This window comes from Budorcas taxicolor, chromosome 11 (genome assembly GCF_023091745.1).
Source record: "Budorcas taxicolor isolate Tak-1 chromosome 11, Takin1.1, whole genome shotgun sequence".
NCBI classification, from domain to species: Eukaryota; Metazoa; Chordata; class Mammalia; order Artiodactyla; family Bovidae; genus Budorcas; species Budorcas taxicolor.
Window position 1 is genome coordinate 8612975 of NC_068920.1, and position 19972 is coordinate 8632946.

Below are 19972 nucleotides of genomic sequence, written 5' to 3' on the forward strand. Positions count from 1 at the left end.
AACCGTGTACTCAGTTTGCTCACAGGGCCTCTAGTAAAGCTGAGACAAGTCCAGAAGATGAGGAAACTGTGGAAAGAGTCCAGGCCAAATATAGAAACGTGTGATTCCCATGAACACTCGCTCTCTTATTGCTAAGTCTCAGGATGCGAGACCAAACACAGCGCAGGAGGCTGTGTTTTCAGTCGGCACAGACGCCCCGGCGAGGCTGATCTCGGCCCTACTTACTGCGCAGTGTCTACATCGGCGTCAGGCTTGGTGCTCAGCTGCTCCAGGCAGTACAGGAAACCCTAGGTCAAAAATGGGACATTTCAGTGACAGGAACCCTCAGAGGCTCATCTGTTTGGACAGCAAAGATAATTTTCCATAAATAACCAGAAATACAGTGTATCTCCTGCACGTGGTCTATATATATATATGGGCCTTGTTAGGGGTAAGCTGCATCCCACATACACAGCATATCTGCACACGCACATAGAAGAACATGAGCACCGGGGGCACGTGTCCCCATGTATAACGCTGAGTGATTAAAAAAGCGTGCAGCACCTATGTTTCGATCCCACTGTTAAGTTCTTGAATATATTTCATTTCCCTCCTCTCACTCACTCACGTGTTCAGCTGTGTATTCGTGCCCACAAGGCACTGGCCCCAAAGAACTTGGGGCTCTAGATAAAATGTAAATCACTGTCATGCCATTTAATCTGTGCTCCAGCAGAGACATATATACACATACATGTACACACATGTACACACACATGTACACACATGTACACACACATGTACACACACAAAGTCCCACGAGAACACCGAAGGGCAGCATAACAACAATGAGTCACTGGGGGAGGTACTGCTAAGCAAGCTGCAACTACTCTTGCCTTGAACCTACCTACCATAAACTATGATGGACTCACACAAAATGAAAAGGACACACGTAATTGTCAGCATCTGCTCTACACTGATTATAAACAGGAGGGAGACCGACGGTCTGCACTGCCTTGGGTCTCCACTGCTTCCACCAAGTACCTGCATGATATTGATGCTCAGCTGGCAAACCTCTTCCTGGGTTTTAGGGTGCTGGAAGACCTGTAAGGAGGAATGAGAATTTTTGTACTTAGCTAAGAAAACCTTTTGTTCATGGAGCTTGATGTGAACAGTGAACATGTGGACGAGGGCATCCAGGGTGGACAACCCGATTCTGAAAGGGGACGCAGACAGACATACAGCCTCCAGCCGAGCGACAGGGCGGCAGTTCTGGCTCCGCACTGACCCACGCCCGTGTGCTGGGCGCCCCCTGCCCAGGAGCCGCCCCCCGACACTCACGCTGGCCTCTCCGGGCTTGCACTCCAGGACGCCACGCAGCGACTGCAGGGACAGCAGCACACAGCGCTCGAACCGGCAGGGCTGCGGAGACAGAGCAGATGGGCCTGGGCGTGCAGCCCCCACACCCGGCTCCCCAGGCGCGAGGGGAGGGCAGGGCCCCAGGCGGCGTCCCTGCTGCCCGGGCCGGCACAGTCTGCACCGGGTGTCGGCAGACAGTGGCCCCAGCAGGGGAGAGGACGTCTAACTCAGCTAGAACACAAACCAGGTAAAGCGAGAACCCTTCCCCCGCAGTCTCTTCTGGAAGAGGGCAGGGGCCAGGATGAAGCACAGCCGTGACACACTCTGGGAGAAGCGTGCGCCCCGGGCCTCGCTCGTCTCTGGACCCATCAACACGAGGTGCTGGCAACCATGACCGGAGGAGGGCTGGCACCTGCCATTCAGAACCCTCTCCACAGACTCCTTCTGTGTCCATCGAGTCAGAAAATGAAACTTGGAAATATCTCATTTGAGATGAGTCTGCACAAGCCTCAGCTGCTCCTACGGGTTCCCTCTGTGCAAGTCCATTTCAGGGGACAGCAGCACGCATTCTTGTTACCTGTACATTCTGGAGTGGAATCAAAACTGTCACTTTTTACAAAAAAAGGCACAGAAATAAAACAGTGGATTCCAAAGTAGAGTAGATGCAATGGAGAGGAGGACTGGGCCCTCAGAGGAAGACAAACAGAGGGATCTGTCTCGGCAGGAGAAGCCCCTGGGACAGCGAGACCTGAAAGACAGGGCCGGTCCCCATGGACAGAGTCGAGGGGCCCATGGGAGGTGGCAGAGCCTGTGTGGACCGCCCCATGCAGAACCTGCAGGCAGAACTCTCCTCCATAACATACTTGTTATTAACAACTTAGGGGGAGACACTGTATACAAACCAAAGAAACACAAGTTTATACTTTCTCACAAGAAGGAATCCAGGCCTAAGAAAAGCTAACAGCACCTCAACTTGATGTCATTTTAATACTGCACTGTGGAGCCGCCAGAGGGCACCAGAGAGAACATGCCGAAGTCCAAGCGAGAAAAAGAAGGTTGGGGGGGACGCCGAACGGAATGCCGCCCGCACCAAGCATTTAAGGAATGGAAAGCCTCTTAGATCAGACCTGATGAGCCTGCCTACCTTCCCCAGAAGGCAGGAAGATCTGAGATGTTAGCACAGGAACACTCGGAGTCCAACCCCGAATGTCAACGGCGGGCAGCTGGGTGCTGCTTCCCTGTGTGGCCATCTTGCTTTCCTGCACTAGGGTCAGGGTTCGGGTCAGAAAGCGAGCAGAGAGCCCCGGGGCCAGAAGGCCCGGGGACAGGTGAGTCGACACGGCGGCGGCGGCTTTTTTCATGAAAAGAAAGAAGAGGCGCCGTGTCTGCATTGTGCCAGGGCATCGCCCAAGTCAGCACATTGTAACCTGTCGTGGTATCATTCCAGTTTTTCTGAAAGAAGAGAATTCTCAGAATTATCCGAACTGAAAGAAGGCAGGAAACATCCTCAGCACTCGTAGAAAACAGGATACTCTCCAGCGAGTGTCTCAGGCGCAGGCAGGGGGCAAAGCTTGCCTGCGTCTCCTTAGCTTGATAAGGACTCACAGGAAAAGCAAAGCAGCCTCATGTCGAACAAACGGGATCAGTCCTACCAAATGCTAAGACGACAAAGTCCTGCATGTAACAACCTTTGAAACCACTGACTCTCTGTTCAAACCTGAGAACCCCAGATGCACTCCAGGCCAGCACTCATGACTGGGCCCTGTCTGTGGCTCCAAGCCTGGACTCATCCCTCGTCCCGCAAATCTGTGCCCGCAAATCTGTGCCCGGGGCTGACAGCCGGCCGGCTCCAGCAGGCTGATGCGGTGAGCACGCTTCTTCAACAACGGTCATGAGGTACGCTGGCTGGCGCCAAATCACCGTGAGTGGTTTAGGCCTCTGGTTCATGTGTCATGAGACATGAATCAATGATTCTACGGTTACAGTTTCTCACCACATTATAGTTTAACTTGAGTAGAAACAAGTCTCTACAGTAACCATTTCAGAGGACCTTCCAGGGGATTCATCGTCTACAAACAACCTCAGGCGTGGCCATCTCTGCACACACTGTGGACCCAGATGTGCACCCACCACACACACTACACGTGTGTGCGAGGGACACCGACCGGCAGAAGCACTTGAAGTCAATCCCTTCTTTATGACTAACCTGTTCGATTTCTGTCAGACTTTTTTTTTTTTTTAAATGAACAGAAATCCCTGAAAGCAGATGCTGTGTTTTCTCACAACGAACATACATCTTTCTCTTCGTACACGATGATCTGAAGCCGGCACCAAGGCCCAGGGCCAGGCCGGCGCTACCTGCTCTGTGTGGCTTGTGTCACTCCCGGCAGGTGTTCAGGGGGGCTGCTCCGGAGATGTGTCTGTGGCCTGCCAACCAGGCTCACTGTGATAACTAGGGAGGACAGGAGTATAGGAAGAGCTCTGGTAACAGTAAGGCTTCATGTAAATGTAGGGTACTTTTATTACAGTGGTAATAAAAACTCCTCTGTATATGTGTAAAGCTTTTTACAGCTTTTTTCTACAGCATCTTGTTTAATTCTAACCAACAATACAGTGAACAAAGGTTCTGCTGCTTCTTTAACTAGAGGCAGAGCGGTTAAGTAGCTTCGGAAGATGCACCGTACTGAGGCAGCCGAGGAGAGCCAGGTCAGGCGCTCAAGCCGCGCGGCGCCGCCTGCTCACCACGCCCGACACAAGCTCAGTGCCAGCCAGACGCACGCTGTGCATGAGATGTTTTAGTTTCCAGGAACCACAATCCGGAAAGTGAAAGAAATTTTAATTTATAACATGCAGTATTTCAAAGTATTATTTCAACACATAGGGAACATACAAAGTTGAGATTTTTTTGAGGTGTTTTGAGTCTGGTTTGCGTTTTGAGTCTGAAGCTAGGTGCCAAGTGGCTGCATGCAGTTTGAATGGTACAGCGCGGTTCCATACCGCCTCCTCCTAAATATTTAGTTATAGGAGAGTTTGTATTTAAACACAAATATGTGAAAAATAAACTACATAAAACAGAAATTTTTAAAAATCCTTTAAAATATAATTGTAACAAAGTTATAATTTCAGCATGATTTAATTTACAAAAATTCAGAAGCATGTGGTATTCCACACACACACTTGCATATCTTTGTATTAACTTAAAAGAGAATCTTGAAAAGAAGGAAAGAATTTCAACTTGTCAAAATTCCCCAACTGTCAGAGAAAGACTATGGACATGCACACAAAAAAATTCAAGGACGTGAAGAAACGTTACCCGGGACGGCTGCTCCTCAACAAGCTCAGCCCCAACACCCTGTAAGTGTGGGCAAGGCAGACCATTTTATTCTAGCGTCCCTGTCCCCTAAGGCAAGACAAGTTACTGGACAAGCAATGTGCTTGGCTGAAAAACTAGATATTTTCCCCAGCATCTGTTGCAGATAGTAGTGGGCACGTGGATAAATTCTGGCCAATTAGATGTAAACAGAGCTGTCAGCTGTGGCTCCTGGGAAAATGCTGGACTTCCCTGTGGACAGGAATAAGGCCTGATGTGATGGCTGGAGTTGCAGTTGCCATCCTGTGACCATGAGGTATCCTGAGAAAGAAGGCACACTAAGGCCCACAAAGCAGGGGTCAGAGGAGCCCTGGACCCTGCCTGCACTGCATTACAGCTGCCACACCAGTACCGACCTCTTCAGTGGGAGAGAAAAAGGACACACCCCTTGTCTAAGCCACTGCATGTTTAACCTTGCCGAACACCCACCTGAGAAACGCTGGGCTGGAAGAAGCACAAGCTGGAATCAAGATTGCCGGGAGAAGAAACATCAATCACCTCAGATATGCAGATGACACCACCCTTATGGCAGACAGTGAAGAGGAGCTAAAGAGCCTCTTGATGAAAGTGAAAGATGAGCGCGAACAAGGTGGCTTAAAGCTCAGCATTCAGAAAACTAAGATCATGGCATCTGGTCCCATCACTTCATGCGAAATAGATGAGGAAACAATGGAAACAGTGGCAGACTTTATTTTTGGGGGCTCCAAAATCACTGCAGATGGTGACTGCAGCCATGAAATTAAAAGACGCTTACTCCTTGGAAGAAAAGTTATGACCAGCCTGGACAGTATATTCAAAAGCAGAGACATTACTTTGCCAACAAAGGTCCGTCTAGTCAAGGCTATGGTTTTTCCAGTGGTCATGTATGGATGTGAGAGTTGGACTGTGAAGAAAGCTGAGCACCAAAGAATTGATGCTTTAGAACTGTGATGTTGGAGAAGACTCTTGAGAGTCCCTTGGCCTGCAAGGAGATCCAACCAGTCCATTTTGAAGGAGATCAGCCCTGGGATTTCTTTGGAAGGAGTGATGCTAAAGCTGAAACTTCAGTACTTTGGCCACCTCATGCGAAGAGTTGACTCACTGGGAAAGACTCTGATGCTGGGAGGGATTGGGGGCAGGAGGAGAAGGGGACGACCGAGGATGAGATGGCTGGATGGCATCAAGGACTCGATGGACGTTGAGTTTGAGTGAACTCTGGGATTTGGTGATGGACAGGGAGGCCTGGCGTGCTGCGATTCATGGGGTCACAAAGAGTCGGACATGACTGAGCGACTGAACTGAACTGAAAACCCACCTATAGGGCTGTTGTGGGATCCATGAAACAGACTTGAAAACACAAAACTCACGATCCCTGACCTTAATTTCAAGGGGACTCTGGAAAACCTCAAAGTCCCATCTGGGAAGATGACAGCGCCAGAGTGAGAGGCTGCGGCTCTAACTGCCCACCTCGCCTCTGTGTGCATCTGGAGAAATGCTTACTGCCCTCTGTTCTGCCTTAGGGTCCAGCAACAACATTTTGGTTTTTTGTATCCTGCTGTTCTGAAAAATTCAAGTTGTTGGAAAGCTTAGCATTAGATTGAAAAATGTTAACACAAACAAACAGGAGTTACAGGATGAAGACTGATCACTCTAGAGGCGGTCCACTGTTTCACTAATTTTTAAGCATATGTGGTTCGGAGAAGGCAATGGCACTCCACTCCAGTACTCTTGCCTGGAAAATCCCATGGACAGAGGAGCCTGGTAGGCTACAGTCCATGGGGTTGCTAAGAGTCGGACACGACTGAGCAACTTCACTTTCACCTTTCACTTTCATGCATTGGAGAAGGAAATGGCAACCCACTCCAGTGTTCTTGCCTGGAGAATCCCAGGGACGGGGGAGCCTGGTGGGCTGCCGTCTACAGGGTCTCACAGAGTTGGACACGACTGAAGTGACTTAGCAGCAGCAGCAAGCATATGTGGTTAGTGTTAACCAAAAATGACTATGAGAAGGAAAACTTTAAGAAATTTGCTTTTCCATTTCCAGAAAATTTTTAGGGTTGCAATAGTGCATCACTCATTGCCATCATAATAAATCAATTATTCTGAACGTAACAGACACTAACGACTAATCATCTAGAGGAATTTAAACTTACTAGAGACGTCAGGCCTTCGCTGTCGACAACCCAGTCCTCCTTTTCAGCCAACCTCTTTATGTCTACAGGGAAGACAAGCACACAAGCACATCTTACTACAGTTCTTTCACTGAACTTCAGAGACATAAAAATCCATAAAGGTTATGGTTTTTAATTGTTTTATATAAGTTCGCAAAAAATTAGTGAAAACAGGGATAGGCCTCCTTGGTGGCTCAGACAGTAAAGACTCCCCTGCCAGTGCAGGAGACCCGGCTGCGACCCCTGAGTTGGGAAGATCCCCTGGAGAAGGAAATGGCTACCCACTCTAGCGTTCGTGCCTGGAAAATTCCACGGACAGAGGGGCCTGGTGGGCTACAGCCCATGGGGTCACGAAGAGTCGGACACAACTGAATGACTAACACACCTAATTCTGGAAGACTCAAGGATTTAAATGTGTGTTATTCACTGGATTTTTCTATTAAAACATTAATGTAAATAAAACTGTCTGAAAAATGCCAGGCCAGGTTCACTGACAACTTCGCATTACTCAGCACTCCTGATAATATTCAACAGGTACAGTGTAAGACACAAGGCATTTCCCCTGAGATGTCTAATAACCAGTGTGGACTCTCCCTGTCCTGCACGTTCCCAACAACAAAAGCGTGATGCCCACGGCGGGAGGGACAGACCTGGGCGCGGCCCCTCAGCTGGGCCGGGGGCAGACCAGCCGGCCTATGACACAATTTTCTAATAGCCAGCGTGGACTGTCCGTCCTGCACGCACCTAGAACAACAGCGTGGTGCCCACGGCGGGAGGGACAGACCTGGGCGCGGCCCCTCAGCTGGGCCGGGGGCAGACCAGCCGGCCTATGACACAATTTTCTAATAGCCAGCGTGGACTGTCCGTCCTGCACGCCCTTAGAACAACAGCGTGGTGCCCACGGCGGGAGGGACAGACCTGGGCGCGGCCCCTCAGCTGGGCCGGGGGCAGACCAGCCGGCCTATGACACAATTTTCTAATAGCCAGCGTGGACTGTCCGTCCTGCACGCCCCTAGAACAACAGCGTGATGCCCACAGCAGGAGAAACAGATCTGGGCACACTTGAGGGCGCAGCCCCTCACCAGGGCAGGGGCCAGTGTCACGCAGACATGGCCGGGCTACGACAAAGTCCCAAGGAAGACACTAGCGGCCTGCACCGTTCCTAACAATGTTCTCAACTGTTTCTGAAACACGTCACACCCAAAAGGCTGCTCCATAATCTTCTTCTTATATATGCAAAAACCCTGAAAACTCTAAAAGTATTAAGAAAATGAGCATCACCTGTAACTTCTGCTAAGAGAAACTTAAGTCCTTCTTCTGACTTAATGCTGATGTTTCTAAATCAAAAATTTTTTAAATTTTAAATATACATGTATATTTTCCAAATTAAGATCATACTTTATATACACTTTATAGTCTACTTTTTCCACTTGACATTTTCCATAAGGATGGTCTTACATCCTTAAGTATTTTTCAAGAGTATCCATTTAATTTCTTCATGGCCTGGCATCTCAAAGTTAACAGGATTTGAAAGAAAAAAAAAAACCACATTGAACAGCAACAGATAATATGAAATATTCACATTTGCACAAGAGCTCCCTTCTTGTTTCTGAGGGTTTGGGAACTGGAAAGAGGTGGCGTGTGCATAGCTGCTGCTGAGCCAATGCCGTCACTGTTCCCGACGTACCTTCGGCTGTGTGCTGCAGCGTGACCACCACGCAGCGCACTCGGAGGTCCAAGACGAGGTCCTGGATGGTCTGCAGCAGGTCACTAGGGATCTCAAGGGCGGCCAGCGAGTCATACGTCAGCCTGTGGGACAAACACAGCGAGACGAAGCTGAGCACAGGGGCCTGGAGTGGTTCCCAGCATCGTTCTGCGTCCCACCACGCTTCATGGCGGCGCTGACGGGCTTCTGCTGTATACTGAAGACAAGGGCTGTAACGCCACAGTGACTCTGATTGAACAGCAACAAAGAACACTCTCATCAGGCCCGAGCACCCGGGAGGCTCAGGAGCTGGGTCATCAGATGACACGCAGCAAACAGTGGACACAAAACATCAGGCCCGAGCGCTGGGGAGGCTCAGGAGCTGGGTCATCAGACGACATGCAGCAAACAGTGGACACAAAAGGGCAGAGCAAAATTCTTTGCTGAGTGTGTCTTTTTCTCCCCTAAAAAGACAAAAATATTTGCCCCTTCTCTGGAGAATGCACCCACGTTTACCTGAGGGTCTGGATGACGTGGGCCAGCCACTGTCCAGGGAGCTCAGCCTTCCCCTCCCAGCCTCCGTGCTGCCGCCCGCCGCCCTCCGCCGCGCCGAGTGGGAGCAGGGCCCCACGGACCAGCTTCACCAGACACTGCATGACTTCCTGGATCATTTTCTACACATTGATGAACAAGCAGAACTGCATTAGAAGGCATCAAACTTGCCTGAATCAATCACATTTGTCAGCCTGCACAAGACAAATGTCTTGAATGGGGATCAGGCCTTCCAGTCACTTTGTTTGAGAAAACCCTACCCCAAGAAAGAGTCTACACACTTCTCCTTACTTACCTTGAAATCATTTTGTCTTTGCCTTACATTCTTTGATCTCTCAATGTGGCCTGACTTCTCAGCGGTCTGAAAAATGAAAATAATAAAAAACAAAAAACTTATTAGTTGTCTCTAGAAATAATTCATAAAATAAGAAAGCTTAGCTGTTTTATGTAAGGAGAATATGAAATATGGTTATAACTTGATTAAAAGGAGCGTATAAGTAGTAGTCTCAGTCTCTGATTAACGGCAGGAACACACAGAAGAACTGAACAAAAAAGATCTTCACGACCCAGATAATCACGATGGTGTGATCACTCATCTAGAGCCAGACATCCTGGAATGTGAGGTCAAGTGGGCCTTAGAAAGCATCACTATGAACAAACCTAGTGGAGGTGATGGAATTCCAGTGGAGCTATTTCAAATCCTGAAAGATGATGCTGTGAAAGTGCTGCACTCAATATGCCAACAAATTTGGAAAACTCAGCAGTGGTCACAGGACTGGAAAAGCTGTTTTCATTCCAATCCCTAAGAAAGGCAATGCCAAAGAATGCTCAAACTACCACACAATAGCACTCATCTCACATGCTAGTAAAGTAATGCTCAAAATTCTCCAAGCCAGGCTTCAGCAATACGTGAACCATGAACTTCCAGATGTTCAAGCTGGTTTTAGAAAAGACAGAGGAACCAGAGATCAAATTGCCAACATCCGCTGGATCTTGGAAAAAGCAAGAGAGTTCCAGAAAAACATCTATTTCTGCTTTATTGACTATGCCAAAGCCTTTGACTGCATGGATCACAATAAACTGTGGAAAATTCTGAAAGAGACGGGAAAACCAGACCACCTGACTTGCCTCTTGAGAAACCTGTATGCAGGTCAGGAAGCAACAGTTAGAACTGGACATGGAACAATAGACTGGTTCCAAATAGGAAAAGGAGTGCGTCAAGGCTGTATATTGTCACCCTGCTTATTTAACTGATATGCACAGTACATCGTGAGAAACGCTGGGCTGGAAGAAACACAAGCTGGAATCAAGATTGCCGGGAGAAAGATCAGATATGCAGATGATACCACCGTTATGGCAGAAAGGGAAGAGGAACTAAAGAGCCTCTTCTTGATGAAAGTGAAAGAGGAGAGTGAAAAAGTTGGCCTAAAGCTCAACATTCAGAAAACAAAGATCATGGCATCTGGTCCCATCACTTCATGCGAAATAGATGGGGAGACAGGGGAAACAGTGTCAGACTTTATTTTTTTGGGCTCCAAAATCACTGCAGATGGTGACTGCAGCCATGAAATTAATAGACGCTTACTCCCTGGAAGAAAAGTTATCAACAACCTACATAGCATATTCAAAAGCAGAGACATTACTTTGACAACTAAGGTCCGTCTAGTCAAGGCTATGGTTTTTCCTGTGGTCATGTATGGATGCGAGAGTTGGACTGTGAAGAAGGCTGAGCGCTGAAGAATTGATGCGTTTGAACTGTGGTGTTGGAGAAGACTCGAGAGTCCCTTGGACTGCAAGGAGATCCAACCAGTCCATTCTGAAGCAGATCAACCCTGGGATTTCTTTGGAAGGAATGATGCTAAAGCTGAAACTTCAGTACTTTGGACACCTCATGCGAAGAGTTGACTCATTGGAAAAGACCCTGATGCTGGGAGGGATTGGGGGCAGGAGGAGAAGGGGACGACAGAGGATGAGATGGCTGGATGGCATCACGGACTCAATGGATGCGAGTCTGAGTGAACTCTGGGATTTGGTGATGGACAGGGAGGCCTGGCGTGCTGCGATTCATGGGGTCGCAAAGAGTCAGACATGACTGAGCTACTGAACTGAACTGAATTAGAAAACCCTCCTTATTTCAACAAGAAGCTATTTATCTTTCTAAAAGCTTTAAGTACAATTCCCGAAAGTAGCCCTAAGTATGAGGCTGAAGCTATCCTTTCTGTAGGTGCATGTCACATGCCGTTCTCATCTGCGACTTTCTACGGTTGGACCTACAGGCATGGGGCCCACGACGGTGCTCCAGAGTTGCTTCCCGGGCTGGAAGAGAAGCGGAAGCAGGAGCAGCTCTGGCCATCTGCGGTGCCCCGGTCCACCGCCCCCCTCCCTCAATGTGTGTGTGCTCAGTGGTGTCCGACTCTTTGTGACCCCATGGACTGTTGCCCTACGAGGCTCCTCTGTCCGTGGGATATCCAGGCAAGAACACTGGAGTGGGTTGCCATGCCCTCCTCCAGAGGACCTTCCTGACCCAGGGATTGAACCTGCATCTCTGGTACCTCCTGCATTGGCAGGCGGGCTCTTTACAAACGCACCACGTGGGAAACCCTGCCCCCACACTCCCCCAAAGTATTCGAGACTATAAGCATGAATGGTGGTGTTTTGTTTTTTTTTTTTAATTACACATCAGCACTCTTCTTCCAGGGATTTTAGTCCAGTTTGGAGGGAATGTATTCTAGAACTGACTGTAGAATCATGTTTCCCTCTGATTTCTCTTTCTCCTTAGAGCAGTGTGTAGAAGACCACTTTACACTGATTAAGAGAGAAATCTCTTCAACTGGATTATAGTTAACTTTTTATTATCAAATTTTCTTACAACCCAATATTATTCTATAGAATGTCCTAGCAGGACAAACTTAGGACACTTTCCAAAGGAACAAGTCATCATGAAATGGCATAATATAAAAAGACTCACCACCATAACGTGAAAAGGGAAAACAGTGGTGTATTTAGGTGGAATAATGCATTATAAATGACTATGATACTGACACCAAGGTAATTTTAAAATACTTCAGGTAATGTCATTTTTTTTTAGGTATAAGCTACAGAAACTGTGGAGAGCCATCTACATGGTCAACACTTTTGACCCGAAGGAGGAAGACAAGGATAAGGACGCTGGTGTTTTCACCAAGAGGCAGACACCCTGATGGACAAGGCCAGCCCACACAGACACACACCCCTCTCTGGCAATAACTCTCACTTCTTGTGCAACTTTTAAAGATTTTTTCTTTGTAGTGATGCTTTTTTTGAAAGAACGAAAAATCACGATAATAATTCAACAAGTGAATTCCTAAGTCTCTTGGCCAGCAACGCTCAAAATTCTTTGTACACCAGGATTTACAGAAGTTGATGCTTTTCTCCCTCTAAGACACTTGAGAAGCAACTGAGGTGATGCAGAGCTGCGGTGAGGTGCGAGCGGAGGGGCTCACGGCGGAGCCCGACCAGCCGGAAGGGCAAGAGGCAAAGGGCGCGGTGTCCCCATCCCCAGGGCTGCGACTGAGGCGTCACCGTGCAGACACACCTGACGAGATCCCTGGCGACTGAACTCAGCCTTCAGCCCTTCTCTCTGGGGCGGCACTGAAAGTTCCTATCCTCTAAACCCACGGCCGGTCCTCTGGACAACGAGCCTGGCCTCAGCGGGGAGATGAGACACTCGCTAACATGCCTGCACACTTACGAAGTCACAATATCAGAAGTGAAGACCAAATACATACTTCTCATTATAAGTCACAAGATCACAGCTCCAAATTCACATTTCCAGCCCAAATCTTTCCTCGCAGAAAGATCTCCTTTCCAAATCTGAATTTCAGATTGCCTTCTTGGTGTCTGCAGATGGCCTGAGCAGAACAGAGTGAAAGGGTGGCTTTCTGGGTCTGGAGTCTGCTGGCCTGCAGCTGGGAACCACAGGGCCTCCAGCACACTGACTATGGGCCCTGGGCCATTAACTCCGCAGTCCTGGGAAACAGCTCCTTGGAATAAACCCACTCTCTCCATACATATCCTGCTGAAAACAGAGCCGGCGTCGTTTGTTTTCCTGAGCCCTGACCATAAGGCCTGGCTTGCTGTGCTGCACAGGAAGGGGAGGGACTCTCACAGAAGGCGCAATTTGTCTCCGTGAAGGGCTGTGCCCATATAAAACTAAGTATCCTGACTGCCGGACGGCGTTTTCCTTGTTGTATCTGCCACAGCACTAAATGTCTGTCCAATGGGAAGATTACTTCAAAGTCCTTTGTCCTGTGAAATAGCTTGGAATCAACAGAAAGAGTAAAAATCAACTGTTAAAAACATCATACTAAAATTAAGGCTAAACTTTTCCACAACAGTCTCGCCCACCAAACAGGTGCTAGTACGTGCATGAAGACGCCGATGGGACAGAACAGCTGTTTAGACTCCGAGGGCATCTCCAATCACGTAAAGAAGTGAGCAGCTGGAGTGAGTGGGTGGGGGAACCAGTTGTAAGGCCTTCCTCTTCCAACCGGTAAAAAAATTTGTTACTTATTGTTTTTGTTTGATAAAGAGTTGAATATCTCCAACATGCTGAATTATGTGCCGTTTGCCCTGTTTTTAAAAAGAAAATTTTGCAACAGGAAGAACATTTTAATTTACATACTATGAGTTATACAACTTTTTAAAATGCTGACTCCTAATATTTAAAAATTTGGCTACTTTAAAAGTTTTCACCTGAAAATACACTATATTTAAAAGATATCTAAAGGTGAGATCTTACCCTACTATTAACCATTTCACTAGCTAAACCCTTAACTCTTTCCTGCACACACAGACCAAAACTGCTCTGTGGTCAGACCGACGGTTAGACTGCACTGTTTTGATTCACACGAGTCGCTTCACGTGGCCGTGACTCGTCTGAAGAACTATTTGTTAAACTGTTGGAAACTCCATCTAAATCTTTTAACGGACGAACTCTAAATAAAAAAAAAATAGTTTTACAACAAGAAAAGAAATTCAAGTAAGTTGTAACTAAATATTTCAGAGCTTTCCTGTATGAAATGAAATACCAAAACCCTGGAGCTCTTCCCAACACTGACTCCAGTCTCTGGTTCTGACTCATGGCATGACAGGACCCTCTCCTCACTCGCCCACTCCCTCCACTGTCCTCTGGGGTCTTCCTAGCTCTCTAGTAGAGGGTAACTTAGTTAAAAACACACCCAAACCTGTGGAGTAAACTGCACTTAACTAATAACATTACTATAAACTTTTAAGAGAAGTTTATAACTATAAATAGGTAGAAACTCCACAGGCAAATCCAACTGATACAACTAGTTACAAGCGATTTTTTTTTCAGGGCCAATATTATTCCTGAGCTCATTTATTTTTCATCTGCAATTAAATACTTCATCTAGACATTTACCACAACTAGGTATAACCTGTAAGGCAGGAAAATATAGTCCCTTTTCACTACATTATTCCAGATCAAAAACTCTAAAAAGACTCAAGATGAGATAACTACTGTCCATGTGGAGGGGGAGAGCACCTCCAGAAACTGATACAACTAGAAGGAAAAACACTCTGCTGGGGAAAAAAAACAATGAGCTTCAGGCAGTGTCTAGGGCACGCCTCCCTTAGGTATGTGAGCCCCTGCCTCAACGCTGCCCCACACACCTCTGGTCACCACCACTGCCGCACTTCTTACAGCTATGAGACACCTACTGTGTGCCAGGCCAACAGCACTTCAAATACTGGAAAGAATACTTTCTCCAAATAGAAAGAGCAGCATCTCATTTATCCGCCAGATTCTGTCATAAGCATTTCACATACTGTTAACTGCCACATCACAGCTAGTCAGCGACACACACTGGGTGTTCAAACGCTGACACTCTGCAAAAGAAGCTATGAACACACCTGTCCAGGCGCTGGTGTGGAGGCACCTCCTCTTTCCAGTCTCAAGAGGGACCTGCTTTGGGGGGGCAGGTAAGAGGGTGAGGGTGCAACATGGCGGGGGGCCCGTGTGCAATGGAGCACTGACGAAGCTGCTTCAGGGCGCCTGAAGGCACACTCCTCCTTGGGAGCAACAAGCAGCTCTGCATGTGTGAAGGCCAAACTCTGTGCACGCTGTACGGGAGGCTGCCCTCTGCACAGAGCTTTCTTCTAACCACTGATAAAAAGCCTCGGAGTCTACACCCTGGGACCTGGGGGCCTGCCACGGGTGAACAGGGAGGGAGACAGCAGAGCCGCTTCTTTGCGTCCCTAACTTCCGTGCTGCCAACTATCTGTGATCAGGACACTGAGCACATGTGCAGCTTCTGAGAACGTAAACACTTAAACAACTTCTCAGGTGGAGCACACAGGGGCCAGAAAACAGGATCTTTAAGTTCTGTCCAACCAGGAAAGTCCTGCTCACCTGAGACCTAGGTGCAGGATGCAGACATTTTCTCCTTGTTTTATCACTTGCTTCCTGCCAACTGCACCACAGTCTCACCCACAGCACGGCCTGACTGGCACTGTCCTCACCCCGGAGTCTTGTTCTCTGAGTGGCCGTCTCCCCAAACCCTCACCCACCTCCTGGGAGGCACTCACTACTCACTCTACAGTCGAGGGCCCAAGGCCAGAACAGGGAGGGCACCTGATCAAGGCCACACAGCTATCAGTGTTAGGGCTGTATAGAATTTTCAACTAATCTTAAAATATCTGACGATAGAGGCTCTGGGCTTCTGAGGTTTTAAAAAAGTCACTTCAAAATCTAAAATGATTAAGACTAGAAGCTCACAATGACTGAGCTACATCTACAGTCAAATCTGCACACATACCTCGCTGAAAAGGCTCCCATTGACATATGAAATCCAGAGTTTCCAGAAGTTGGGCAGCTGACTTAAAACAAGCTTGGTCAATTTTTCAACAAATGCCACCCGATGAGGGGTCTTGCATCTCCATGCTAAAGGGGAAAAGAAGCGAACAGTATTAATACACTTCTGAATCAAGAGTGAAAGTCTCTTTGAACACACTGCTGTACCCACAACTAACTTCACAACTGGGCAGTGGTGCAGTCAGGGGCCCGGGAGCCTCACAGCAGGGCAGTGGGGAGGGCAGGGGCCCGGGAACCTCACAGCATGGCAGTGGGGAGGGCAGGGGCCAGGGAGCCTCACAGCCGGGCAGTGGGGAGGGCAGGGGCCAGGAAACCTCATAGCAGGGCAGTGGGGAGGGCAGGGGCCCAGGACCCTCACAGCCGGGCAGTGGGGAGGGCAGGGGCCCAGGAGCCCCACAGGCAGGCAGGGAGCAGTCCTCCTGACCAGCCCAGTCCTTTCAGCCGGGGCTCTAGAAGGAAGGCTACTGCTCCAGCAGATTAACCACAGGCCTTGCCAGAAACACACTTATTCCCAAGTAACTGATGAAGTCTCACACTCTTTAAAGGGAGACAACAAAACCCAGACACTCAACACTGAACATTCCCAGTGTCTGAGAAACAATAAAACACGACTAGCCAGAATGAAAGGCAGGGGAAAGAGAATCAGAACCAGAAAACCGGGAGAAAACTAGTTAAGAGTAACTAGTTAAGAGTAAATGACAGAGGTGAAATTAACCCACAAAGACAATGTTCAAGTAAAAGAAAACATGAAAATGATGAGGAAAGAAAGGGAAGAAATTCAAAAGAACCAAATGGAACTTCTAGAGATGAAAAAACAATGTGAAATGTTTAGGTTAGCCACTGAAGATAAAACATCAGAGAAGCTGAAGGCAGAGTAATCAACTCTATAATGGAGCAGAGTGGAAAGACAGGTGAGGATCAGACCTCTGCAGTCTATGGATAACCCACTGGATCAACAGATATGCCACTGAGGTCCAGAAAAGGAAGCAGAAAGTCTGACAAAGTGATTGCCCAGAATCTCCCAAATTTGATGAAAACTTTCAGAATTGGATAAAGCAGATGCAAGAAGCTTGACAAAACCCAGGCAGGATAAATCTGAACTACTCGAGACGGATCACGGCAAACTAAGATCATGGCATCCAGTCCCATCACTTCATGGCAAATAGATGGGGAAACAATGGAGAGTGAGAGACTTTATTTTGGGGGGATCCAAAATCACTGCAGATGGTGACTGCAGTCATGAAATTAAAAGGAAGCTTGGTCCTTGGAAGAAAAGCTATGACCAACCTAGACAGCATAGTAAAAAGCAGAGACATTACTTCACTGAAAAAGGTCTGTCTAGTCAAGGCTATGGTCTTCCCAGTGGTCATGAATGGATGTGAGAGTTGGACTGCAAAGAAGGCTGAGTGCTGAAGAACTGATGCTTCTGAACTGTGGTGTTGAAGAAGACTCCTGAGAGTCCCTTGGACTGCAAGGAGATCCAACCAGTCCATCCTAAAGGAAATCAGTCCTGAATATTCATTCGAAGGACTGATGCTGAAGCTGAAACTCCAATACTTTGGCCACCTGATGTGAAAAGCTGACTCACTGGAAAAGACCCTGCCTGATGCTGGGAAAGATTGAAGGTGGGAGGAGAAGGGGACGAGAGAGAATGAGATGGTTGGATGGCATCACCAACTTGATGGACATGAGTTTGAGCAAGCTCCAGGAGTTGGTGATGGACAGGGAAGCCTGGTGCGCTGCAGTCCATGGGGTCGCAAAGAGTTGGACACGACTGAGCGACTGAACTGAACGGACTCGGGATGACGATGATATAATTCAGTCGGCCTCAAGGGTCACTTCTGAGTTAAGCCTGTTAGAGGGTCAGCTGGCAGCAGGGCAGCACAGAGCAGCCAGGAGAGGTGCACACAGCGTTCACAGACTCCGCACCACCCTCGTCAGGGAAGGAGGTGTGCCCTGACACTCCGCAGTCTGACTGTGGATCAGACCCTGCTGGCCTCTGCTCACAGGGCTACACGCTACACACTGGACAGAAGCGAGTAGCCATGTTCTTCCCGGTATTTACTCCAGTGTCTGGTGGGAACACGGTAAGAAGGGGGAACATTGACAGTTACACAGAGAACCTTTCATTTAGCACAAAAGAATCGTCTGATTTTAAGTTGTGCTTACGATGTACATTCATTCGTATTATTAATAAATCTCTACTCCAATACTTGAAAGAATAATACGAAATACTTTGAAATAACCTTCAGAGGTACTTGAAATTAGGTAAGATGCATTTCTATTGCCTCATTTGCATCCCTTACATTGATTACTGAGACTATGAGCCATCAGCGACTAACTGTTACATGAACGCACTATGGCCACGTGTTTTATATCTCACACGTGCAAACAAACAGCGGTAAGTGTCAACCTCAGGAAAAAACGTGACACAGTTACAATTTGAGATGCCTTACTTACCCCAGGAACGATGGTTACCAATTTATGATTAATATTAAATGAGCAACTCTTTTTCAAACCAAATTCTAAAATTCGGTAAAAAATTGTCTACTATTTTTCTGTACTGCCTACAGAAATTAACTTTTGTTGCAACATTCATCCTGAAGAAGTTCTCAGAGAATTTTTTCTGTGGCATATTTTGAAAAACTCAACCACAGAAACGTGAGTAACACTGACCTATGCCCAATGGTTTCTTAAAAAATCAAATGGCATTTCTTTAATGTGCAATGTAAAATACATCATGATTATCTAAGTTTAATTTCTGGGCTGTCACTTAACAAGTAGAAAGCATGATGGCTGGTAACAGCAGCAGCAACACAAGTAATTATGGAACTTTCCAGGAGAAAAACGGCAGCTACACAAACACAAATCTGAAAGAAGTGGAGGGAGACACGCACCGTCATCCCGACCAGGCTGGAAGCTGCTGCCCCTCTTCAGCGACGCCGTCTGCCCGAGGTGACTGGGCGCGGAGGCACGCAACTCGGCGTCGAGGTCCAGCGAGGTGCCATGAAGGCCCGGGGGCCCTGAAAAGAGAGGCGGTGTTTTCTTGGACTCCCGGAAATTACTAGGTGATTAAATGGACCGAAATTTAGACCTCGCTCTAAATTTCCATCTTTTAAATAAGACATCAACTGAAGTAGAACTAGAAATATTTTGTCTAAATAGCTTTTAAAAGTCACTCCCACCATACAGATATGGATGATTAAATCTGTTACTCTGGCTTAGTACAGACACAAAACTTATGTATCATTTCAGAATCAATGTCTGGCAAAACAGGGGGGGGGGGGGCATGTACATGAACACCAGGGTGAAACTCATCTTTGAAAGCAGCTTGGCTGGAGAAGGCAGGCACGGGGTCTAGTGGAGCCGACTTGCAGCAGAAAGCTCTGCTCCTGCCGTTAAGCCTCCAAATTCCACGATTTCTTTTTGTGGGCCGTGGGACCTGGCTTCCCATTTCTGTTCCCGCTGCCAGCTGCCCGGCCTGGGTCCTTCCCAGCCCACACTGTGAACACCCCAGAAGCTAATGCGCCACTGACAGGACCGCGGGAACGCTACCCTGTTGCAACAGTAAATCAGATGTTCAAGTGCCAGTGTACTTATTACTAGTCTCCATTTTAATGTGGAAGCTAATTTTGTCTTTTCAAATTAGATTAAGAAACAAATGTACAATCGTGTAAAATCCTGCTGAGCTGCATCTAGTACGAAAACGGCTTAAATAAACTTGCACCGCTGACCCACGGGTTTCCCTGGCAGCTCAGACGGTAGTCTGTCTGTCTGCAATGCAGGGGACACAGGTTCGACCCCTGGGTTGGGAAGATCCCCTGGAGAAGGAAATGGCAGCCCACTCCAGTATTCTTGCCTACAGCAGCAGCAATTTCTAATGGGAGGCATTGTGCTTCGGATTCACAGCACCCTGAATATCATCTCAGTATCTTCTCCTGAAGAAAGGACAAAAGCAAAAGGACAACCAGACCCCCACTGTGCTG

At 47.8% G+C, this 19972-nt stretch overlaps 1 protein-coding gene across 4 annotated transcripts in view; it reads right to left on the minus strand.

Annotated features, from left to right (window-relative positions):
* EXOC2 (exocyst complex component 2) overlaps positions 1 to 19972 on the minus strand; it is a 123519-nt gene that overhangs the window by 43605 nt on the left and 59942 nt on the right. For 3 of the 4 annotated variants that reach the window (XM_052647749.1, XM_052647748.1, XM_052647751.1), the window contains exons 12-20: positions 18884 to 19009; positions 15931 to 16055; positions 9408 to 9473; positions 9077 to 9234; positions 8543 to 8664; positions 6838 to 6899; positions 1318 to 1398; positions 1021 to 1080; positions 226 to 287 (exon numbers count right to left, since the gene is read on the minus strand). In XM_052647749.1, coding sequence (XP_052503709.1) covers positions 226 to 287; positions 1021 to 1080; positions 1318 to 1398; positions 6838 to 6899; positions 8543 to 8664; positions 9077 to 9234; positions 9408 to 9473; positions 15931 to 16055; positions 18884 to 19009 — 862 coding nt within the window. The remainder of the gene's footprint in view (positions 1 to 225; positions 288 to 1020; positions 1081 to 1317; positions 1399 to 6837; positions 6900 to 8542; positions 8665 to 9076; positions 9235 to 9407; positions 9474 to 15930; positions 16056 to 18883; positions 19010 to 19972) is intronic. The other variant, XM_052647750.1, reaches the window with a different exon arrangement.